This window comes from Cantharellus anzutake (genome assembly GCF_015039405.1).
Source record: "Cantharellus anzutake strain C23 chromosome Unknown EI90scaffold_12, whole genome shotgun sequence".
NCBI lineage: Eukaryota > Fungi > Basidiomycota > Agaricomycetes > Cantharellales > Hydnaceae > Cantharellus > Cantharellus anzutake.
In genome coordinates, this window is record NW_024066962.1 from 1030940 (window position 1) to 1051005 (window position 20066).

The window sequence follows — 20066 nt, forward strand, 5'->3', positions numbered from 1 at the left end:
TTTCCAGCTTCCACCTTGGGGATTCCGAGAATTTGCAATATTTGCCGTCCTCGCGGCACTTCCCAGCTACTTGGTGTGGATCTCTATACTTTCGGGTGGTTATATGCTGTGGAAGGGTGACCCGTGGCTCGTCCTTGAGATCATCATAAACAGCCTGGCGAAAATGAACTAGACCTCTTTCAATCACTTTTGGACTCAATGCAAGCTTGCAAGCAAGACCTATTACTATATCAATATCAAGCGACTGGGGGAAGGGCAGCACGTTGTCCGCGGTTCGAGAGCCGCCATTTGGTCTATTCTGCATAATATAACTAAACCTGGTGTCTGTTAATTATGCTCATGGATTAGTTTGTCAATATAGTTCACAGCATTTGTGAGGTAGGAAGGAGCTTGGTGTGAATGAGGAACGAAGATACAGATAAGGTATCCAATCAGGATCAAGCAAACTGAATGAAGGGAACGAAATCCAACCGAGATGTTAAATTCATTCTAAACGGTGGTGCTCCTCAATCTCTCCAAATATTTCTTTGCATGCTTCTTCAATGATACGGATTTGGTCCGCAATCGCAGACATAGTCAAGATGTAGAACCTGGTCGAAGTTAACATCAACATTAATTATCCGCTGGTTTTTTTTCCGCCGAACCGGAAAGAAAAAAAAGCTACCAACCATATCCGAGTGAGGTCGCCGTTCTCGATGGCTTTTTTCCCTTCTGGTGTCATAGAAAATCTGATGCTCAGGACCGCAGCATCGTGTGTGACATGCGCTACAAAGTCCTGAAGATCGGTGTCTCGAGGCAGAGGAGTCTTGGCGAGGAGACTTCCAGCAATGAGCGAGAGATGGTTCTTCATCATCAATGCGATTCGATGATGATATGGGCGGAGTGGTTTCATGATGGCTTCGATGACAGCTGGAGAGATTTGAGACGGAGTCAAAGCGGAACGCGCTTCGCTATGACGATCTATGCTAACGCTTCAACAAGAGCGCCAACTCGATGGGGAGAACCGACCCCACTTACCGAGCATAATTTGAAGTGCAGAGTATATTTTCATGACAGAAGCCACCTTGAAGGGCCGCGAGTAATCAGGTTCGTCCTTCGCAAAACTAGAAAGAAATCGACAAAATACCCATATTTCGTGCGCAAATGTGATCACTCACCTGATCAAGGGCATGAGACCCATCAACTGTCCTTGTATCTGCGCCTCACGGCGAACGAGTTCCTTCCCAACCCGCTGAACTGCATGCTCTGGCGCTTGAACCTCCGACTCGAGGGGCAATGCCGCACCAGCAAAGGCAGTGAGGATATTGCTGGCCATATAAGGGAAGCATGCGTAAACCAACAGAGTACGTTTGAAGGGGAATTGTACGCACTGGTAGCTGAGCTGGGCATAGACAACTCGAGATGCAGCCTTCCTGAGTGTTGTTCTGGCCGGATTGCGAAGAATAAAGACTTGAAAGCCAACCACGATGCCAAGCGCACACAACAATCCCGTGATAGAACGGCCCAGACGTAACCCAGGAGAGCCCCATGTCTTGCTATGTAGGATGCCAACGTTCACCTGCTCACTCATAACCTGGGTCGCTGCATGAAAGAAACAGGTGTTGGTGTCCTTCCACACAAGCCATGCGACGATCAGTCACGCACCAGCTCCGTTCAGCGACAAAAGCGCAAAAGCGAACCATTGAGGACGCTCGTGAAGCATCCATGTGAATATAACGAAATATAAGAATACGAAGGGAATGATGCCGTATGGATTAAAATGATGTCCTCCCACATTCTTGAAGACCTCTAGTACAATGGTTCCATAGATAGTTCCTAGAATGTGACCGGACGTTTGACCAATGAAACTTCGAATGCTTTGTCCTATGATAAAGTACGACACTTGATCATTGACACCCATGCGAACAGAATATCACCCTACCCAGTGTTGGCGCCCTATATCAAAGGAGGAGTTGGAATCAGTCAGATCCAAATTTCCGCAACGATACAAGGGTTCCGAATCACGACTCACATGCACACGATCAGGGTCAAAAGAGAGGTATAAATGTTATATAATATAAACCATGATCTGGTATGTTCCGCCCAAAAAAACGTCCCAAACACCAAACAAGCCCCAGTAACTTTAGCCGCCGCCATGCTGGTGGGCGAGATGAACGCTGCTTCGAGTCTTTCAAGCCCCACCCAGATATTGGACCTGTGTGGTTTGTACTCCCGAGACTGAAGAAGTGCCAAAGCCTGTCGCATTGATAAATTTGGCTCAGGAATCCCCGTCTTCTTCTCAGCCGAACCAGAACCATCTACATCTTGCGGACCTCCCTCACGGGCTTCAATATCAATATTTTGGGAGAAAACTGTTGGATCGGATAGTGCCTGATTGGTCTCTCCGGCCCTGGTTGTGAGATTATTGAGCTCTTTCTCGAATGCTTGGAGCTCTTGGGTCAGAAGTGATACACGGGGATCGCGGGGTGGAGGTGGGGATCGGAAAAAGTTTGAGAACAAGGGCGAGTGGAGCTTCAAATTTCGGACCTTGGAGAATTGACTGGGGGAAGAGTATGCACGAGAGGCCCCGACATTGGTGTACATCTGGGCGAGAACTGCTGTAAATTGACTTCATTGCGGAAAATACATATTGAGCTGCGAAACAAAGAGGTAGCGATGAACTCACTCCATTGCGAAAAGTGTCGAGAATATTCTCATTAACGAAGTATTCGTTCGGATGACATCCGGAACTTCGTCTTGAGCACCCGATGTCTCCGATGTCTCCCCCAGTAAGGTCCCCATGCCTCCTTCCCTGACGTTAGCAGGGCCCCCCATAAGCTCCGTGACCTTCACGTTAGGTCCGTAGAAAGCCTCCCATATAGATGGCTGAGACTTCGTCACTCGGAGTTCTCGACGTGCGCATTTGGAAGGGTCGACCGAAGTCACGATATCGGTGAATAGAGTCTTCTGAGACCGCTCATATGTCTAATGGAAAGCAAATTGTCGGGAGCCGGGTTAGTGATCAACATTGTCAAGATACATTCAGGATGAAGGGAAGCCAAACCTTGAACGCCCTGCGAAGTTCCTGTGCGAGGTTAACACTTCCTGGGGTATATTTGCCCAAAGACGTGGCTTCGCTTTCCGTATCAGCAATCGTCCTGGCAGCACTAGAAGGCCGCAGCCCATCCTGCTTTTCCACATCCTCTCTATTTTGTGGAACCGACGGACCCAGATTGCCACTATCACCCCCAACGCTTCCCGTTTTCAAGACACTCGCAATCTCATCTACCGTCCGCCCAATATCCAAATGCAGACTCTCGAACTCCAGCAATTTCCTGTTTTTCAGCCACTTTTCAGCAAATTGTTCCGCTCCTAGCTTCTCATAAGTCACGAGAGACGAGTAAAGCGCAATCAGGTGTAAGTGCATGGATCTGATTTGAGAAGTCATCACTTGGTAATCTTTCAGAGTGAAGCGGGAGATGGAGAGGGGTTCCCATCCGGTGAAGACGAGTTTTTGCGAAATGAATGCGTAATCGGCCTGTCAGAGAAAATTGAATGTGAAGAACAGAATAAGGCGTGCGAGCGAGAACGGGATTACTCGAATGCTCTTTGCCAGGCAGTCGCGTTCCTTGCGCTCCTCCTCCGAGATATCATGAATCACCGTTTTAGAGAGAAGGTCACTGAAAGTCCGATATTCCCGAGGGCGCGAATCAAGCCTTCTCGGACGAGACGTTCATCCGAAAGTGGGAAGATTGCAAAGTTGAAAAATAGAGCAATGGCCGCCCCCCATCTGCCCCCATCAAATGGTTGGGTTAGCATTTCATAATTGTATAGCTAGAAAATGGAACCGGAGAAAGAATCCTCGGTTCACCACCCACAAATAAGTTTTGGAATAACTTGCGAGCCATCGTGGGGAAAACGAATCCGTCAACACCGAAGTATACACTCCATCGAATGCCATAAGGATCCCCAGCAGAGCGAAAGCGAAGTATCTGAGGGGAAAGGTATTAAATATCATTCCCAAAACGAAAGTGTCGCCTACTTTAAACTGTACGCCCTCGTGAGTGAGAACAGATATGCAAAAACCCCAAACACCACAGCTTGGGCAGGCAGTGACTCGCGGCACTTGGCAAGAATCACAAACGCTGCCGCCCCGAAAAGACCTCCGCCTACACCGCTCATGACGAATTGGAATGTTTCGCCAACCGGTTTGCCTGGATACGAAGCTATAATGTAGATGGCGCTACTAGACCATGTCTGGGGGTATTTGTTCAGAGTGTTCCAATGGTCAATGAAAGGAAGCAACACGGCAAAGGTGATCGCGAGCGAGCCTGCGCAAAAATACATCATGTTGTGCCTGTGTACGGGAAGATTCGAAAGAAGGGAACGTCGTGCCTACCTTTAAGAATGCCTATTCCCTTTCTTGAGAAAGCCAGTTCGCGCAGCTCACGGAGCTTGACGGAAAGTGAGGCCGTCATTGCGGGTGTCAATTAGACGGCGACAACTGGATGGACTCAAGAGTCAAGAGGGACCGCACAATTATCTGGTCACTCAAAGACAAGAGGAAAGGATTCGGTGAGTGGAAAGGGGGATTGCAGTTGACGAAATTTTTACCCATGGATTTCTGAACGTGGGCAGGTAATTATGGGCCTTCGAGTTGGCGGGGGACCAATTCACCCGGTCCTCCGGTATCCGTGGCAAGCATAATAAACGTTACGATACTCCAGTGTTCCCGAAAGTGAATTATCCCAATCATTCCGTAGAGTGTTGCGGGGGTCCAGACTTGCTGCTTCCGGATCGCCCACCCGCAAATTGCTTTCTATGGGGTTTAGGTTTGTTCTCAGCTTCCAGTGAACCGCTGAACCCCAGGAACCGTCGTGCAGTTGACCCTGTACTTCTTCGCGTCGACCCTAATACGATGACCCATCACCTCCGGCTATCCGTCCGGTAACTTAACCAAGCAGCGGGAACCTTCTCATCAATTGCCTATCTTGGTATAAAGGAAGGGGGCTTCATATCGGAGAAACCAGCGATGGCATCGGAAATCCTTACGGCAATTGGCGAAGCCTGGGCAATCGGAGTTCGAGCCACTTCGGCGCGCGCGGCTCTGTGGCAAACGGGTTTGCGAGGCATTTGTAGTCTCACAGTTGCTTAAGGTCACAAATTGCGAAGCCATTAGTCAAAAAAAATCTATCCGTGAAATTAATTTCACGTTGAGTTTCCCGAACAGGATAAACGAACGCTAATTTCCTGGCTGCTTCAACCTTAAATTCCTTGCAGCAAGAAAGGAAGTTGGAGCCCAGTGGACCTTGGTACCGGTGCCGGGTAAGGCTACATGGTACTAAGCGCTGTAGCTGACCAACTTACCGGATCGCGGACGCAACTGCGCACATTCTCCGCCCATTTCCCTGAACCGATATATGAATCACTGAGTGGGAAGTACTACTTGTGCTTACGCACATTACCGCTTAGTCCTTGCACATGGACCTGCCAGGAAGCTAGCTCAGCTTTCATTTCGCATCAACCCGAAATTACTTACCACCACGAACTCACTTTTTTACTTTTGTTCTCAGGATAAAATGGCTTAGGTCCCCCCCCCCCCCACACACACAAGGCCCTACGATCGATCCTTACGCAGGTTGGCAATCATGAATTAGCCCTTCCATCCCGACTTCCGCGCGAACAATATTCTATATATATATAAACATTTCTGCAGTATTGAGTGATACACCCCAGACTGGGCGCCTGCACGCCGCATAGCTTCAGTACTTCATATCATTTTCCATGCCGGATTCACACACATCCGCGCGCGAGCTTATCAACTGTTATCTGGCTTCTTCTATCACCTGCCATCGCCGCGCGCTCAGACGCATGCATATGGCGTTTTTCAATTCATCTCCGTCTGTGAAATTAGTTCATCTAACCTCGTACCCCCACGTACGCACGCAACTGCCAGTACTGCAAGACCCCCTCTCATCATTTCATGACTTCCTTCACATTCAATATCCGAGAAAACGCCACCTGGTTGCTTTTAATCAATCTCCAGCGGCAACAGCCATTCATCTGCACCTCTTGCTTATGTATCGAGTGTTGCACAGTAAACAATATGCATGGGCACTGAAACTCTGATCCGAGAACTATCACCATTAGCCTATATAACAAAACTTATACGTGGTTCAATTAGAGTTTGTCCCAGTTCGGGGGTGCGATCATGCAAATGTCCGAAGTCATGAAATCGAAACTCGTGAAGGAGCGACTCGCATGGAAGGCAGATCGCTTCCAGGAACCAGGAATCAAGAACCAATTTCCCCGAAAAAAAAGAGAAAACAAACAAACAAAGTTGCTGTTCTTCCTGATTAGCATGCTGGTTTGGGTATCCACACGGATGAAAGTGGTATTGTTGTTGTTGTTGTTTGTTGTTGTTGTTTGTTTTTTTGTTTTTTCACAGCTCCTCAACATGAGCAGCAATAATAGGGCGAGCAGCAGCGGCACGCATGCCATTTCGAGGGTAGCATTATTAGCTGCAGCCTGAGCCGCCCTCCTCTCAGGTCTCAACAGACCTGGATGAGGCACGACATCTAAATTTCGGAAACGTTCGGGGGGTAACATGACTTGGAGAGGATCCCAACCATCCAAGTCTGGAGGTTGATAGGCAGGACGTCTTGGGGCCACAGGTTGACGACGAGGTGAAGTTCTGCGTCGAGGCGGATTTGCAGGTGGTCGATCAGGTACCGCCACACGGAGATGATGTTGCGGTTGATTCCCCCGAGGGGCGAAATTCGCGACTGGTGGAGGCTGCACCGGCAGAGGCGGTGGAACGTGTTGAAGGGGTGGAGGATAATGGACTCCATGAAGGACTGCCCAACCTACAGGATTGTATTGAAGACCGGCTACGACATTCATACGACGAGGGAGGGGGTTGATAGGACGTTGTGCGACACGAGGGGTCCTGGGTGGACATTGGGCACGTGATTGTGATGAAGAATTGGAGGTGGCAAGTCTGCTGGCGCTGGCAGTGGCTGATGCTGAAGTTCTTGGTGCAAGCGTGGGAGGTTCATTGGAAGCCCCGGCCGGGGGCTTGAAGGTAAGGATGGTTAGGGCCTGCAATGGGATTTCCAGTGGCGGACATATTGCGTAGATTTGGGACATCTGGTAAGATTGTCTTGATATCGATATCTGAGTCCTCCGCCTCGGGATTTTCCGCCTTGTATTTCTCAAGAGCAGCGTATGCAGCTTGGGCAACCTATCGAGGACGGTCAACCCCGGTGAATCACATGCATCAGTCTTTATCTTACTTCATCATGCCCACCTAAGGGTTCAAAAGAATGCAGCAGATCAGCATTGTGTCAGCTGCCGCAATCGTTTTACTACCTACGTCGTTCGACCGCATCCCAGAGCTCGCATTTGGTAGAATTTCTCCGAGGGCCGCCGTTCGGTGGACGTTGGGAGAAATGTTCATAACCTCTAATAACCTGTCTGCATAAATAGCAAGATAATGTGCGACAGGATGGACAGGTCATTTTATTGCACTTGTGGAACCCGAAAAGGTGTCAGAAAACCATCATTCAGACGACAGGGAATGCCTCTTACCCCATCCGTCTTGATGAACGAGTTTGAACATGTCGGACACTTTCGAGTTAGGGCAGCAGCTTAAAGTGGGAAGTCCCATGAGAATTATGCCATAGCGCGTGGACAAATATAGGGCTCACTCATAGCTTCTTCGATTACGTGTCTTGCGTCGAGTTTTTTGTCTTCTTCCACTTCTTTTGGCAGTCTCTCAGGCATTAAGACCAAAATACTCATTGATCCAGCGTACCTTTACAGCTCTTCGGAAGATGATCCTAGAGGATGTGAGTTGTGGTTCTCGTCTCAGGGGACCCGAACTTACCAGTTTCTTGCATGCACGGCAGCTGATGGCATAACATTCCTCATTCTCGCATCTGAACAACTTCTCCTCATCGTTCTCGATCACAACGGAGTACGGACAGAATGGGCAGGACTTGGGAGAAAAGGTAAGCAAAAATGATCTCAATAAGCTAATTGGATTCCTTGCGCACCTCAAGGCCGTCAATCGCAGCTTCTTGAATAGATTTCTCTTGCTTAATGCGTTCCCAAAGCGTGATCATTTTTTCGGGGAGGAAGCGAGCCACTTCGGTACGATGAAAGTGCTACCAGGCTGGATCAGCACGCCTGCAGCAAAAGGAGAGTGAAGCAGCCATACCTCTTTACATCCTGACTGGTCCATGCAAACGATGTCCTAGTGAAGAATGGTTTCGCTCCATTCACTCCTCAGAGCACCGAGGGACGCACCACTTTCCGATTTCCTATCGCCTCCTCAGCATGCCTCCGCGCACACTCTTTACAGAACAAATGGGCCTCAGGACACTGGACCATTTCCTCCTGTAACATGATGTCATCAAGTTGAATGTTCTCCCAGCTATGAACAGCCTTACAAATGCGTATTCGCCAAAGCAGCAACCACATTCGATGTTCGCCGCCGGATCTACTTCCTGGGGATTATCCACGGGTGCACCTTCAATCCGCTTAGCATCTTCGAAATAGGGAGAATGATTCTGCACGGAAGACTATAACATACCGCGTTGCTCTGCAACCCAGAGCCTTTCAGCTTCAAAATAATCGCTCTTATAATGGCTCTTCGAGACTGACTTGCGTAGGTAGGTACGTTTACGGAATGACGGAGTTCTTGACTCGTTGTCCTTTTCAAGCTGAAAGTAGGAGGGCGCGTATAATCCCTTCCCGACGCCTGAGAACACCTTGCGGATATGCTGACTGGGGATGGACGGGAAGTTTTCATGCAAATGCGCCTGACGAGCAGTTCATTTACCATTCCCCCTCAAAAAAAGAAAGGCTATGTTTACCAAGGAAAGGCTTTTGTAATGCAGACCATCGCCATTGCGATTCAGACTTGTGTAATCAATCTTAGCTTCTTTGGCTTTTCCTTTTGGGTCCTCTTGCTCATATTCAGGTTTCTTTCGTTTTCGCTCTAACTAGAAGGGGCGTTAAGGAGAGCAGCTCAGAGGACTGGGAAATGTTACCTTTGGATAACGAGATTCTTCCAAAAGATGGTGTATGACAACTTCATGCGTCCTTGTTTTGTGTTGATCGAAGAAACGTTGACAGAGCGATGTAGCATATGAAAGTTCAACATCAGGCACAAAGTCCAGGACTTTGGCCAATGCAACCTCTTCGGAATATGCTGTCTCTGCGTGTATCTAAGATTTGAAGGTGAGTACACCACAATGTACAAGGAGCCCCAGCCTGCCAAGCGGGGCAAACCCACCTGTCCCTCGCCAGTCTGCGCCTCTCGCATCCCATGACCACTTGTACCAGACTGAGAAAAGCCCTCCATGCGGGAACCGGAGACACTGCCTGCCGAAGTTGTCAGTGTGGAGCACATTGTTAACTTGCACCAACCTGACTTTCGGCGCGAAGGTTAGAGCTTGACGCTGTTAGCGGTGGTGGGCTGGGGAGGATTACTATGTCGTCGTCCGTGTCGTCAATATCAATCAACGGCGTTCGTTTGATTGGGCCTCGAGACCCGGAGGCACGACTGAGGCTTTCCACCGCATGGTTATCGCGCATGGCCAACTTGCCCTCCCGAATTGGTGAAGCATCCACATCGATGGCATGGGGAGAGGATGAGATATCATATACTGCAGAAGGCATAGCGTTTAAAACAGGGGCATGGCGAAGCGGTATGTCCCAGGGCGATATGATACCTGCGAAACTGGCTTCGGAAAGCAAACAGAATTGGACTTCTTACATAAGCAAGGCGCTTCAACTTGGCGGTCGCTATATACTAAAACAATATTGGCACCACTCTTTGGCTAGTATCCTCATCCTACTTATCCGTCACCGTGGGGTGAACCATGTGGACGTCAGGCTGCTTTTGCAACAATCCCAGGCCCTGCAGCGGCGCGCTGCCGAAATCATCCACCTACTTTTGGTTTTGGTCTCATTGGCAAGCAGGACAGTACTAGTGAGATGGACTGTACCCACAACTCGGCACATAAGTTGAATATTGCTCCGCATTCCAAGAATCCACTATGAACTTAGTCGCCTGTGGCTTGCAGGTGTGGCTTGATTCTATTGTTCACAATCCGATTAAGTACTGAATCATATCTGGGAGACCTTTCTTGAACTGGTTTCACCACCTCGCTCTGTTTTAGTTTTATCTCACAAGGAACATTCTACATCTCCGCCGAGCAGCAAACGAGCGAAACCTGCATGATGATCTACGGGCTGAAGGTGCTGAAACAGCGGAACAACCACACACATGACATGAGGCAATCTTAGTTTCATTCACCCAGCATCTTATATGTGAGGATTGTGGCCCTGCGTGGGGCAAAAGGGAAAAATGGATAAACACTGATGGTGTGGGATTGCCGGGGGGATAACAGCATGCAAATAATGACAGGACTCATACAGTCGGAGTTCGACAAGAATATTAAAGGCCTAACAGATTGTGACCCAAGAAAACTGTCCGTAAGTGTGACGAACCCATTTCCACTTGACCCCGGGCCGCGGGAGCGACCCCACAGGGGGGAGCTATAATATAATGGAGTCTATGGCGAGGGAGAACACCACCAATCGCGCTGCGCCCGGATAGCGCTCCTGACGCATGGCTGGTTCGCTGTGAACTTACTCCGGTGGTGGCGCTTCCTGCGCTTTGCGCTCGCCATCCAGCGCCAGCGCATGGCAGTGTCCCAATTAACGTGCCAATGGCGAATTTGCGGGACTGTACATCCTCAAATTTACTTCCCACTAAGCCAGGCGACAGATAAATATAATACTACCTGGCACGACAATTCGGTGCAGGCTTCATGCCAGCGTGAAATTAGGCGACCACATGCAATGCCAGAATGGTTTTGGCTATTGATATGATGCCGTGAGAAGAAGATGTGCCTTCCGCAATGGCATGATTTGCCTCCGAGATCGTCCGATAGCCTGTAATTGCAAATGTCGAATGCATCATCCATTCGCGTGTTTGCTTCCCGGAACGTGTTACTCCCTGGCCTGGACGACCCCGTGCCTGCCATTGTACATGTCGATCTTTCCACGGGAAAGATCGTGAAAGTCGCACCCGAGTTCCACGATACGACTCATGATCCTCTAGGTCAGCAGGATCATGTCGATCTCGGTGACAAGTATCTTCTTCCTGGCCTCGTTGAGTACGTGTGTCGATCTTCCGCTCCGACCATCCAAGCCGGGGATAGATCTCATCACCATTCGTCGAACTCCACAGTCCTCATGTTCATTTGAACGAGCCAGGGAGAACTTCATGGGAAGGTTTCGAAACTGGTACCCGCGCCGCGCTGGCCGGAGGAATCACCACTCTGATTGATATGCCACTGAACTCCATTCCCCCTACCACAACTGTCGGGAATTTGGAAACAAAACGTGCTGCCGCCCTGGGCCAGTGTTGGACGGACGTGGGTTTTTGGGGAGGCGTAATTCCCGGAAATCAGGTAAGTTCAGTACATGCTGTGATTCTGCTGTCAGAACTCACTCAGAATCTCAAGGGGAATTTAAGGTCTCTGATCGACGCAGGGGTCAAGGGCTTCAAATGCTTCATGATCGAAAGTGGTGTCGAGGTAGGGCTAACTTACGTGCTCTCAATAGATGGTCCGTCCACAAAAAGTATTCCAACTTCCATAGGAATTTCCTTGTGTCTCCGAGGACGACCTCAATAAAGCAGCGCCCGAAATAGCAGGACGTTCCGTACTCCTATTTCACGCCGAAGTTGACGATTCCTCAAACCACTCCGATGACGACCTGACAGATCCCAACCCTGACCGTACCTCGTACACGACGTTTCTCCAATCTCGCCCCTCATCTCTGGAAACCTCTGCCATTGCGCGAGTAATAGCCTCCTCAAGCGATTCCCCCACCTCGACGCGCACATCGTCCATCTGTCCACTGCTGCTGCTCTCCCTCTTATTCGACAAGCTAAAGAAGCTTCGCTCAAACTCACCGTCGAAACATGTTTCCATTACCTCTGCCTCGCATCTCATGCCATTCCAATGGGCAACCAGAATTCAAATGCTGTCCTCCTATACGGGATCAGAACAACCAAGATGAACTCTGGGCCGCTCTCGATAGTGGGCTTATCGATTGCGTCGTCTCTGACCATTCCCCTTGTGTTGCAGAGTTGAAGAGGAGCGTAACTGCAAGTGGGGACGGCGATTTCATCTCTGCTTGGGGCGGCATCTCAACACTTGGCTTGGGCTTGAGCTTGTTGTGGACAGAAGGGGTGAGAAAAAGGCAAATCAAGCCTGGAAAAGTTGTCAGATGGATAAGTGAGGCCTCCGCGAAGCATGGGAGAATTAACGATACGAAGGGATCCATCGCGGTGGGGAAGGATGGAGATTTGGTCGTTTTTGATCCGGAAGAGCAGTTCATGGTTCGCGTTGTGGCCATTCCAGCATACTGTTCTTGACTGATCCATCCTTCACTTTCAGATAACTAATGAGGCTTGAGGACTAGGAATAAGCTCACTCCCTACGCCGGATCGCACGTTTACGGGCAAGTCAAGCAAGTATACATCCGTGGAAACTAGTTTTCGACGTGCTGCTCAAGGATGGCGGGTTCCGTGGGTTGGAGAAGGAAGGTCAGTTGATTTAAGGTGACTTGACCTAAGGCACTGCGGTCCTTGATTTCGAAACCCTCGGTTCCAATGGATCCAGGAGATGCTGTATGAACGTTCATTGGACTCTAATCCTGCTACAATGTTTCCCAATGCTACAACTACCAATGTACAAAACGAGGCGAAGATCACTGTACACAACCAAGCTGCGCCACCATCACGCATTTCCCGTCAGAAGCTGCAACGATACAGTGCTTGTTCCAGAAGGAGTAACGAGTAAGAGAACTCCCTCTTCGGCATTCGGGGCGCTCTCGATACTATAACCCGAAGGGAGGAATGCACCGAATCCTCTTATGAGGAGGGACGCCCAGAAAAGAGTGTCAGCACCTGATCAAGGACTCCATTCGTGTCAATCCTTCCCATTAAAGATAATAGGTTGAATATCGTTTTGCGACGTCACTGAAGTGCTCTGGGCACTAAACTTACCGCCGGCTCCTGAAATCTTTCATAGTATCTAGGAATTGAGTATAAACGTGTGGTCGATCGCGGAATGCGGCTTTCACCAGTTCCAGATAGGATAGGGCATCTGTTATAGTGGGGTTTTGCGACTCTGATAAGCCTGACCTGGTTCCGGTGTGGGTCTTACGTTGAATTATAGAGTCAGGAGATCCAAATGCAGCATTTATAGGCAACCATCATCATGCTCACACTACTGGAATCATCGGATAAATTTTCTCGATGATCGCTCGCACGAAGAGACTCAATAGTTTCTGGTTCTTCCGACGGGTGAAAAGGGGGTAATGGAATTCAGATTTCAAGTGATGGGAGGCCAGCAACCTAAGCGCTCACTACCATTTGACCCCTCTGTCTGTCCTTCTAAAGTCATTTGTGCCAAGGAACGGCTGGCCTCTTCTACAAAGTTATTTCGTGCCGTCAATGGCATATATCAAGTTGGAGTCAGCCTTTTGGGGAGCCGGCAGAGGTTGTCCTTGTGTGGGTTCCGCGAGTTCGGAGCCGAGTTTGCGGAGGCCGTGGGAATTCGTGAGAGTTGCGTCCGACTTTTCGGTGGCCCGCCCATCAGACTCTTTGCCTTCGTCAATACGGCATCGGGTGCTTGTATTTCTTGGAATGGAAATATCGTAACGGATAGCCTTGTTAGGTCCATAAAGGAAAGCTCCGTCGGCAAAACGTCATAGTGACGATCAAACTCGTGCTACAAACACTTCTCACTGGGTTCAACGATGTCGGTCAAGTCTCGTTACTTTGAAAATCCCTATGCACGTACAGATACACCGCTCCCCAAGGTTCACTTAGACACACACTCTGGACTCACGAAATGTCTGGAGCGACTCATCAGGAAGTATCCGCCTTCGAAGGTTTCTCCCTTCGGGGGCTTATACTACGGCGCGGCGTCCGTTTCCTACCTCTTCCATTCCCTTTCATTCCACTATCCAGACCTAATAATCGCCGAAAAAGACCTTGAATACTGGCAAAAAGCATACCTCCACCTCCTCCAGAAATACACACAAGAGTTTCATAACCCGCGCCCATCTCACTGTGGAGTAGGAGACGACAAGCTCACACTTTTGGCTCTTGAGGCTGCGACAACAACGAATGAAAATTCCCTGAAGGATCTCTGCAACTGGGCTCGTACGATTATAGAAGATGAGAAGCACAATTCAAAACAAGCCAGCAATGAGTGGCTTTACGGTCGAGCGGGATACCTTTACCTCCTCCGCTTGGCCGCCTCCGGGTTCAAGGAAAATGCTTCCATCACCGATCTGGTCAATCAGGCAGCTTCGGTCGTAATCGAGACCATACTGGCTGCTCCAAGACCTTGGACGTGGCATGGAAGCTCGTATATCGGTGGCGTCCATGGGACCATCGGAATCATCGTTCAGATCGTCCTTACCAATCCATCTTACGCCGATCGCGTGCGCGATGACCTGAAACAAGTCCTAGACTTACAAAACAGCCTCAACGGAAATTGGCCGTCATCCCTAGAAAGCGAAAACAATGATCGACTTGTTCAATTCTGTCATGGGGCAACGGGAGTCGTACATTCGCTTATCCGACTGCGACCTTACTTCCCAGACCTTCAAGAGCGGATTGACGCCGCTATCGAAACAGGAAGGCAGTGCATTTGGGAGAGGGGCATTCTCACCAAGGAACCGTGCCTTTGTCATGGCACTACAGGAAGCGCGCTTACGTTAGACCAGCCGAGGCGCCAAGTGATGGTGAGCTATACTACCGAGGATCGTATCAAGCGCAAGATCACCCAGAAGGTCATGGAGCCTGCACAAGATGGTGAAGGACTGTGGACCGGAATTGCTGGGAGAGCATGGGCATGGGCCGTTGTTGATAAGGGGCTTGCATCGACCTTCCTAGGGTATGATGATGTATAAAATGGTTAGAGGTACGGGAATGCGAATCACACGAGGATCCATTCTGATGAATAGATCGCGACACGTCCCGGGATTCAGACACCGTATCCGGAGATTGCTCGCAGTCACTTCTTGGCGCATCTCAATGAAATGATTATGTTGATAAATACAATGCGTAGGCGGTGTAATGTACTTCAAACGGAATATGGCTATGAAAGACATAATCGTCTATCCAAATTTACAGCTCATCATGGCCTGGGGGAGGAGCGTCAGGACCGCCAGCGCCATCATATAACTTGCTGGTGATGGGCTGGACGATGGCCTGCACCTCAGCAAGCTTCTCGTCAAGCTCGTCAGCGCTTGCCGACTGCCCGTTAGCATCAACCCACTCGGTGGCTTCCTTGACAGCGGCTAGAATAGTCTTCTTATCTTCATCCGACACCTTGCCACCGAGTCCCTCGTTGTCACCTAGTTGAGACTTGAGACCCCAGACATAGTTCTGGAGACCATTAAGGGCCTCAATGCGTTTGCGCTGAACCTCATCCTCAGACGCGAATTCCTCGGCTTCACGAACCATGCGGTCAATGTCTTCCTGACTAAGGCGACCCTTCTCGTTTGTGATGGTAATGGACTCTGACTTGCCACTGAGCGAGGCCTCGTTAGTTAATGCAATTCCGAATCGACGGGGCACACTTACGTTCCCTTATCTGAGGCTGATACCTTTAAGATACCGTTGGCATCAATCTCGAAAGTAACTTCAATCTGAGGAACACCACGGGGAGCCGGAGGTATACCGTTCAACTCGAACTTGCCCAAAAGATTGTTGTCCTTGGTCAACGAGCGTTCACCTTCATAAACTTGGATCAAGACAGTGGGCTGATTATCGGCAGCGGTAGAGAAGATTTGGGTCTTGCGGGTAGGGATGACAGTGTTGCGGGGGATAAGTTTAGTGAAGACACCGCCGGTGGTCTCAATACCGACGGACAGAGGGCAAACGTCGACAAGAACGATGTCGTCAAGGCCTTCCTCACCAGCGAGGATACCACCCTGGACAGCAGCACCATAGGCAACGGCTTCATCAGGGTTGATACTCTTCGAAGGCTCTTTGCCAAAGAACTCCTTGAGAAGTTGTTGAACCTTAGGAATGCGGGTAGAACCACCGACAAGGACAATCTAAAGATAACGGTTTCAGAATCGCAGCTCGAGTTACCGAACGGTTTGCGCACCTCGGAAATATCTTCCTTCTTGACGCCGGCATCCTTCAGAACCTGCTCAACTGGCTTCAAGGTCTTCCTGAAGAGATCCATGTTAAGTTCTTCGAACTTAGCGCGAGTGAGGGTCTCGGAGAAGTCATTGCCGCCCTCGAAACTCTCAATGTCAAGCTTGGTCGACATTTGAGAAGAGAGAGTGCGCTTAGCCTTCTCAACTTCACGCTTCAACTTTCCGAGAGCGCGCTGGTTGCTAGAAACATCGGTACCCGTCTTCTGTTTGTAAAGCTTGATGAAGTGATCAATGACACGGTTGTCGAAGTCTTCACCACCCAAATGAGTGTCACCAGCGGTGGCCAGCACCTCAAAGACGCCATCTTCAATGCTGAGGAGGGAGACATCAAAGGTACCTCCACCAAGGTCGTAGACGACAATCTGAGACTCCCCGCCCTTCTTGTCGAGACCATAGGCGATGGCAGCAGCAGTAGGCTCATTGACAATCCGGAGAACATTTAGGCCTGCGATCGTACCGGCGTCCTTGGTGGCCTGACGCTGGGCATCATTGAAGTCTGAAGAATTCGGCAACCCCCCGTCAGTTCACAAGGATCAATGTGGGGGTTGGTTACCTACAGGCCGGGACAGTTACAACTGCGTTGACGACCTTCTTGCCCAAATAGGCCTCAGCGGTTTCTTTCATCTTTATAAGAACCATGGCGCTGATCTCCTCGGGAGTCTACAAATCGAATAAAAATTTTAGTTCGATATCCAGCATGTACGGAATGGAGAGCCACACACAAATTCCCTGAGCTCATGCTTGTGCTTAACCTGAATCACTGGCTTTCCATTCTTAGGAATAACATTGAAAGGCCAGTGCTTCATATCACGCTTAACCTCAGCTTCGTCGAAGTTGCGCCCAATAAGACGTTTGGCATCGAAGACTGTGTTTTCTGGATTGGTATGGAATGCATTCTTTGCCGAATCACCAATTAGACGCTCTTCCTCGGAGAAGGAGACCCAAGATGGAGTGATACGATGGCCTTGATCATTTGCGATTATTTCAACGTGTCCCTTTCGCTGTATGCTAGCCATGAAAGGGTATGCTGTAAGTGTTTACGATACAGCAGGCGAGAAAGAGTGCTCAAACCTACCCGACACAAGAGTATGTTGTCCTGTTTTCATAGAGGTAATGAGGCGAATGAGGCTCGACTGCTGGTGTATATAGATCCAATAGTTGTGGCTTACCCAAGATCTGCGGGGAACGTGTATGAGCAGGACGAAAGTTAGTGAACGAAATGAAGTGCAATACCTATTCCAATTACGGGGCCAGTGTCCTTCTTGTCCTCATCGGCTCGGACAAAACTCCCGGAAAGTAATAAAAAGAAGAAGAGAGTGAGGAACTTGAGCATGGCTGGACGCCCCATAGCAGGGAAGGGGTATAGAGGGTTGAGTTGGTGGTGGTCAGACGAGGGAAAGAGCAACACTGACTTTCACTTGAGATTTTATAGGATTCGAAAGCTGCTACGTGTCCAAAAAATAATGACCACGTGACTTCCACGTCGCGGTTCAATCCATCACCACGTCAAATTTAATTCAGTTCATCACAGCTTTTTTGTCCAATCTTTGTCATCGTAACATTGCCACATCAAACTTTATCGCCACAGCTTCATGATCAGGGCTCCAAAGAGATCAGTCCATACCTACCAAAGGCCACGTCAACAAACCGGACACGATGAAACTACCTGACACGCACTTTCCAGTCACACGCCATCCCGGTTCGGTGGCACTAAGTCTTTCCGCCACACCTTCCTCAAGCCCAACAACTACTTCTGCCTTACATGTCCTGAGAGAAAGAATCGGAAACAGGCCTCGGACTGGCCCTATTAGAGAGTAATTCATTGCATGGCTCGCACTGGGAGTAAATATCAATACCTATGGCATCGGAGAAGGAGGTTGTGGGTGGCCACTTGACGTCTGCGGTAAGCCTAGAGGATTCGGTGAATGTGTGCCGGCTCTGCATTCATCTCCCGACCGACTTTCTATAGCTTTAAATTAAGTTTAACGAGGGTATCAACTTGTCAGTGTAATAGGCTTCGTACTTCAAATCACCCTTGAAGATAACCAGTCCTGAGCCTTTCAGACTCGTGCAAAGTATTTCTTGGGATGGAAGGGACCAAAAGGAGTTGGGGAGAGTCCAAAATGTTTCTGCCGTCTTCAATGTCCCATCGCCTTCTGTGGGGGATGGAATTCCGAGTGGAGTTGACGGGTCAACGGCGAGTTTGAATGTTCCGTCCGAAACGTATGCCCTCCATCGAGACATTAGCTCATCAAGGGATCGGATGTCATCCTTGGAGTGCTCCTCAGAGGTGCCGCTGTTGAAAAAAGACGCCCAGTCGGTGCTAGACGAAAGTAGGGCGGCGTAGTCCCCTGGGACAACATCCGAAACGAACCAAGGGATAAGCTTAGGACTAAAGATATTAGTGAGTATTGAACTGAAATTTTAGCAGTACGATTGAGCTAAATTGACGGACTGGAAGATGACTTGTGAGACGAAAGGCGTATGTGTAACAAGAAAATCGGCCAACACCAGATCTGTGAACAACTGAAGAGGCGCTCTGATGAGTCAGTTCCCCAGGAAGTGTCATTGCTCGGGTTAGGCAAACATACCTCGAATCCTGCTACGAACGGTCGCCATTAAAGCTTGTCAGTGGTGGTGTTTTGCAGTGTCGTGACCGTCTCCTTACAATTGTCCAGAATTATGTCAATTCTAGCATCCTTAAGACTCCTCACAAGTTGCCAAACAGCCTTCGAATCATTTCGAAGGATGAAAGCTTGGCCGGCAGCTCGTGCCGCTTTCCCCACAGACTGCAAGGTATGAATGTCACTATAATCCATCGTTGGCAACAGCGATAGATCTGTCGCGTTTCCCCTGAGAATGGAAGAATCAACGATCATGGAGGGTCGAGTTGAAAATGGCTTACCATAAACACATCTGAATCATTTCATCAAACAAAATCTCGAGCTGCTCTTCCTTCAGATATCCTTTCTCTCCTGACCCTAATTCAAGCATGGTATTGGCGATATCTGATTAGATGTCTGCATTCAGGGGCAGATCCCGGGAAAAAATAATGATTGATGGATCCTACGGTATATTGCATTCCCACTTGCTTTGAAAGCCGATGTCTTCTGCTCTAGGAACGGATCGTATTGTTGCCACAGGGGCATCAGCGCAAACCATGCACGGATTAGCCGATACCTAGATACTGGCCATCATCGCGCCGATATTGTCAAGCTGCATGGAGATTCTCACAAATAGCATCTAGATGGCCATGTGCACCAGACTTTGGGAAAGGATGTTCCATCAAATGAATGAACAATGGCTTACTCTGCGAATAACCAGGGGGCAGTGAACCAGGTGTTATTGTTCTCCTCTTCCAAGCGTTTGAGCTCTCTATTATAAACCACGATGTCTAATCCACCATCGTCGGGGAGGTCCACGAGAGCCCTGTTATGAGCCATTCCATACTTGAGCTCGGCGAGTTTCGATATGAGTTCCTTCCCATTGTTGACCATGTCAACATGAGAATCCCTGTCAGCACCCATGGATATGTTATGGTTTCTGCGATAAATATTATCGATGATGCTCGTAAGGATCACTGGCCATCGCCTCGCTGGTCAGACCCAGTAGCGATGTCGAAGTGTGTGAGCACGGCAATTATTGCAGGGCATGATCATCGTAGGGCATACCAGCTGTCTCGTATGCAAAACTAACATCGGGAATATATGGTCAACAGCATACCAGGGATTATCTGTGGCTCACGAATCTTTATCTTTAGGCGACCATGGAGCGACTGGTGGCACTGTTTGACTCATCGCTCGATCGTCTTGTTG

General features: G+C 49.3%; 8 protein-coding genes across 8 annotated transcripts; 3 read left to right on the forward strand and 5 right to left on the reverse strand.

Moving 5' to 3' along the window:
* Positions 1-484: 484 nt before the first annotated feature.
* On the reverse strand, positions 485-4457 carry EI90DRAFT_3120148 (uncharacterized protein; the record flags this gene model as incomplete). The annotated part of the gene is made up of 14 exons (XM_039063282.1): positions 485-590; positions 669-960; positions 1018-1103; positions 1158-1307; positions 1371-1581; positions 1645-1863; positions 1922-1935; positions 2012-2608; positions 2666-2964; positions 3044-3517; positions 3578-3659; positions 3858-3971; positions 4022-4310; positions 4379-4457. The coding sequence occupies 14 exons, from the start codon at positions 4455-4457 to the stop codon at positions 485-487; spliced, it is 3012 nt and encodes a 1003-aa protein (XP_038918957.1).
* Positions 4458-6159: 1702 nt separating this feature from the next.
* EI90DRAFT_3120149 (uncharacterized protein) lies at positions 6160-9666 on the reverse strand (the record flags this gene model as incomplete). The annotated part of the gene is made up of 18 exons (XM_039063283.1): positions 6160-6255; positions 6316-7080; positions 7127-7222; positions 7275-7288; positions 7355-7451; positions 7570-7628; positions 7689-7742; positions 7796-7820; positions 7868-7978; positions 8037-8147; positions 8201-8236; positions 8290-8379; positions 8433-8530; positions 8576-8804; positions 8859-8987; positions 9036-9212; positions 9281-9369; positions 9420-9666. The coding sequence occupies 18 exons, from the start codon at positions 9664-9666 to the stop codon at positions 6160-6162; spliced, it is 2523 nt and encodes an 840-aa protein (XP_038918958.1).
* Positions 9667-10495: 829 nt separating this feature from the next.
* On the forward strand, positions 10496-11343 carry EI90DRAFT_3047498 (uncharacterized protein). The gene has a single exon (XM_039059552.1). The coding sequence runs from the start codon at positions 10960-10962 to the stop codon at positions 11260-11262; it is 303 nt and encodes a 100-aa protein (XP_038918959.1). The 5' UTR covers positions 10496-10959; the 3' UTR covers positions 11263-11343.
* On the forward strand, positions 11055-12789 carry EI90DRAFT_3047499 (uncharacterized protein). The gene is made up of 7 exons (XM_039059553.1): positions 11055-11171; positions 11246-11468; positions 11523-11594; positions 11659-11813; positions 11870-12047; positions 12068-12403; positions 12494-12789. Exons 2-7 carry the CDS (start codon positions 11346-11348, stop codon positions 12557-12559), a joined length of 930 nt encoding a protein of 309 aa, XP_038918960.1. The 5' UTR covers positions 11055-11171; positions 11246-11345; the 3' UTR covers positions 12560-12789.
* Positions 12688-13507, reverse strand: EI90DRAFT_3047501 (uncharacterized protein). Its single transcript, XM_039059554.1, has 4 exons — positions 13439-13507; positions 13295-13362; positions 13073-13227; positions 12688-12936 (listed from the first exon to the last, which is right to left on the reverse strand). The coding sequence occupies exons 1-4, from the start codon at positions 13470-13472 to the stop codon at positions 12804-12806; spliced, it is 390 nt and encodes a 129-aa protein (XP_038918961.1). The 5' UTR covers positions 13473-13507; the 3' UTR covers positions 12688-12803.
* EI90DRAFT_274354 (uncharacterized protein) lies at positions 13384-15167 on the forward strand. Its single transcript, XM_039053514.1, has 2 exons — positions 13384-15002; positions 15070-15167. Exon 1 carries the CDS (start codon positions 13828-13830, stop codon positions 14989-14991), a length of 1164 nt encoding a protein of 387 aa, XP_038918962.1. The 5' UTR covers positions 13384-13827; the 3' UTR covers positions 14992-15002; positions 15070-15167.
* Positions 15092-18055, reverse strand: EI90DRAFT_2993012 (heat shock protein 70). The gene is made up of 10 exons (XM_039056144.1): positions 17929-18055; positions 17664-17875; positions 17485-17586; positions 17421-17427; positions 17327-17347; positions 16974-17259; positions 16809-16911; positions 16197-16747; positions 15668-16143; positions 15092-15614 (listed from the first exon to the last, which is right to left on the reverse strand). Exons 3-10 carry the CDS (start codon positions 17582-17584, stop codon positions 15209-15211), a joined length of 1950 nt encoding a protein of 649 aa, XP_038918963.1. The 5' UTR covers positions 17585-17586; positions 17664-17875; positions 17929-18055; the 3' UTR covers positions 15092-15208.
* On the reverse strand, positions 17421-20048 carry EI90DRAFT_3280037 (DUF89 domain-containing protein; the record flags this gene model as incomplete). Its single annotated transcript, XM_039066725.1, has 12 exons — positions 17421-17427; positions 17485-17586; positions 17664-17875; positions 17929-18055; positions 18108-18160; positions 18275-18643; positions 18707-18788; positions 18920-19104; positions 19157-19259; positions 19322-19431; positions 19561-19842; positions 19996-20048. 10 exons carry the CDS (start codon positions 20046-20048, stop codon positions 17848-17850), a joined length of 1392 nt encoding a protein of 463 aa, XP_038918964.1. The 3' UTR covers positions 17421-17427; positions 17485-17586; positions 17664-17847.
* Positions 20049-20066: the final 18 nt, after the last annotated feature.

Coding starts and splice junctions, on each gene's coding strand:
- EI90DRAFT_3047498 (XM_039059552.1), top strand. CDS start 10,960: ATGTCGAATGCATCATCCATTCGCGTGTTTGCTTCCCGGAACGTGTTA.
- EI90DRAFT_3047499 (XM_039059553.1), top strand. CDS start 11,346: ATGCCACTGAACTCCATTCCCCCTACCACAACTGTCGGGAATTTGGAA. Junction 11,814..11,869: donor GACCGTACCTCGTACACGAC/GTTTCTCCAATC, acceptor CGCGAGTAATAG/CCTCCTCAAGCGATTCCCCC. Junction 12,404..12,493: donor ATCCGGAAGAGCAGTTCATG/GTTCGCGTTGTG, acceptor ACTAGGAATAAG/CTCACTCCCTACGCCGGATC.
- EI90DRAFT_3047501 (XM_039059554.1), bottom strand. CDS start 13,472: ATGACTTTAGAAGGACAGACAGAGGGGTCAAATG. Junction 13,363..13,438: donor ACAGACAGAGGGGTCAAATG/GTAGTGAGCGCT, acceptor ACCCGTCGGAAG/AACCAGAAACTATTGAGTCT. Junction 12,937..13,072: donor AAAGATTTCAGGAGCCGGCG/GTAAGTTTAGTG, acceptor CCTCCTCATAAG/AGGATTCGGTGCATTCCTCC.
- EI90DRAFT_274354 (XM_039053514.1), top strand. CDS start 13,828: ATGTCGGTCAAGTCTCGTTACTTTGAAAATCCCTATGCACGTACAGAT.
- EI90DRAFT_2993012 (XM_039056144.1), bottom strand. CDS start 17,584: ATGCTCAAGTTCCTCACTCTCTTCTTCTTTTTATTACTTTCCGGGAGT. Junction 17,260..17,326: donor ACAACATACTCTTGTGTCGG/GTAGGTTTGAGC, acceptor TTTCATGGCTAG/CATACAGCGAAAGGGACACG. Junction 15,615..15,667: donor TCAGCCTCAGATAAGGGAAC/GTAAGTGTGCCC, acceptor GGCCTCGCTCAG/TGGCAAGTCAGAGTCCATTA.